We start from the raw sequence: 2,134 nt of genomic DNA, 5'->3' as shown, positions 1-2,134 counted from the left end.
CCATGGGTTGGAGGAAGAAGCAGCTCGGCGTCGTTGGCCGCCGGGGCATCAAACCGTGACACGAACCCGCCGGTGAATCGCCGGCCACCCGGACCGATCCGCGGCAGCCCACCCACCCAACCGCGCCACCGGACGGGGAAGACTCGCCAAAGGGACCGCCATCCCCGATCCATGAATCGCAGCCGCCATACCATCACCGAGCAGCACGAGAAGGGCCCCACCGCCGCCTTCCTCAAAGCCATCCAAACTTTGCCAAAGGGTGCCTCAGGCGACGGCGAGGAAAGGAAGGTGCGGTGGAAGAGGAGAGGCGTCGGGGTGAGGTGGCGGTGAAGGATGGATCCGTCTGCGTCGCTAGATCGCAACCACGAGTCTTCCTTTTGGCTGGAGCAAGTCGCATCGCCCTAAAAAAAACAACGACGGAATAACTATTGCTGAAGGACTTGACAATAAACAACAATGTAGAAGGGCCTGTTCGCAACCAGCTCGGCCTCAAACCCACTGCTATCCCTTCTTCCATTTTAAAATAAAAAACTATCCCTCCTTCCATTTTAAAATAAAAAACAAGACATACGTACGCATGGTCTGAACCACAGGCACGGCAGCAGCTGCTACTCACTTCGTTCCATAATATAAAACCATTTTTGACACTCGAGGAACGGAGAGCAGTAAATAGTAAATAGTAAAAGGCAGCTCGTCGCTTTGCCACATTTGGAGAACGCAATCAAACAGAGGTGCAAAACCACAGGGCCTTGTTCATCAAACCATGCTGCTCATACAACCTTAAGATTATGCAGCCATTATAGTCAAAAGGCATACGCGAATACACCAGCAAGGACCAGAAACTGCAGTATCGCTCGCCCGTCTCTACAGAGATGAATGGCAGCAGGGAAACCTGATATCCACCCATCCATGCCTTTCAGCTCGGCTCCACATCACCAACAGTATTTCCTATCACCATCTCCATATGTACATCATCTCAAAATGCTGCCGTTGAAACAAGTCCCTGCACCGTCGTAGGCGCCCACAGATCATGTCTTGATTGCTTGCTCCCCATTGCATTCTGCCGTTCGTCGCCCCCAGCTTATGTGTAGCTCGCTCTCCTGGCCTGCAATATACTGATGTAGCTCACAGCTCTGTTTTTAGCTTGCTTGTTGGCGGTTGCTGCGGTCCTGTAGAAAGACATGGAAAATAATCAAGTCAGTGCTAGTTGCTAGGGTTCAATTTTCCGATCTCAGATACTAGCATATTAGCCACAGGATAATATCAGGTGATACCACTACTAACATGCTCCCATTTTGAAAAACTCCAATTTACATGTTTCAAGAAAAAAAATGTGAATGTTCACAAGGTATGTGTTTACATCCCCTAACATTTAAACCAAAATTCAAAATACTCGAAGACAAACAAAAATTAAAAATCCAGCATTAATAGTGTCAAAAAGACAAAAGCAAAAAATTGACACTATTCATGCTGAATTTGTCATTATTTTTCCTTTTTGTGTATTTTGAATTTAATAGGGGGTGTAGGCACATGTCTTGTGAACATTCACAAAAGAATCAGATTTTTTTGAGACATTTCAATTTGAGTTTGCCAAAATGGGAGCATATGTAAGTTGTGGTATCGCTGTATATTCTCCCGGAACAGTAACTAGGACACCAGGAGTAACCAGCTTGGCAACCAGTTATGAACTGGTTCACACAACTAACTGTTTTCTCCGATTTTTGCCATCGCAGTTTTGCACGACTGGTAGACGGAAATTTCCAGCCACACGTGCTAAAGAGTTTGAGAATATTGTCACATAAGCAAAATATAGTATGATTGGCAGGCATGGAAGAGAGGGGAGCCAGGAAGAGTGGTATGTGTTATTTTTTAGCTGTCTTCTAGTATAACAATTTAAGATTGAAGGCAAAGCGAAAGAATCAAATTACAAACAATCCAAAGCAATTAGGGCAATTTTCAACGTGAGGTGACGAAACGATAGCTCTCTCCAGTGCAGCAAGGGCGGGTCACGTGATAAAGATGATGGCTGGAGTCTGGACAAAGCTCGCTGTATGCCACTCAGCCTTGAGCAGGCACCAGTACACGAAGAAGCTGCAATAATTTCTGGCGAAGAACAGATTCTGCCAGCCGTAAT

General features: G+C 46.3%; 1 protein-coding gene across 1 annotated transcript in view; it reads right to left on the bottom strand.

The window, feature by feature from the left end:
* Window positions 1-662: 662 nt before the first annotated feature.
* Window positions 663-2,134, bottom strand: part of LOC123153536 (transcription factor bHLH48) — a gene marked incomplete at its 5' end in the record, with an annotated part of 7,365 nt that continues 5,893 nt past the window's right edge. The window contains one exon of the mRNA XM_044572622.1: window positions 663-1,169. Within this exon, the coding sequence (XP_044428557.1) occupies window positions 1,126-1,169 (44 nt within the window). The remainder of the gene's footprint in view (window positions 1,170-2,134) is intronic.

This window comes from Triticum aestivum, chromosome 7A (genome assembly GCF_018294505.1).
Source record: "Triticum aestivum cultivar Chinese Spring chromosome 7A, IWGSC CS RefSeq v2.1, whole genome shotgun sequence".
Taxonomy (NCBI): Eukaryota; Viridiplantae; Streptophyta; class Magnoliopsida; order Poales; family Poaceae; genus Triticum; species Triticum aestivum.
The sequence above is the reverse complement of the archived record's forward strand: the minus strand, read 5'-3'. Positions and strand labels throughout refer to the sequence as shown.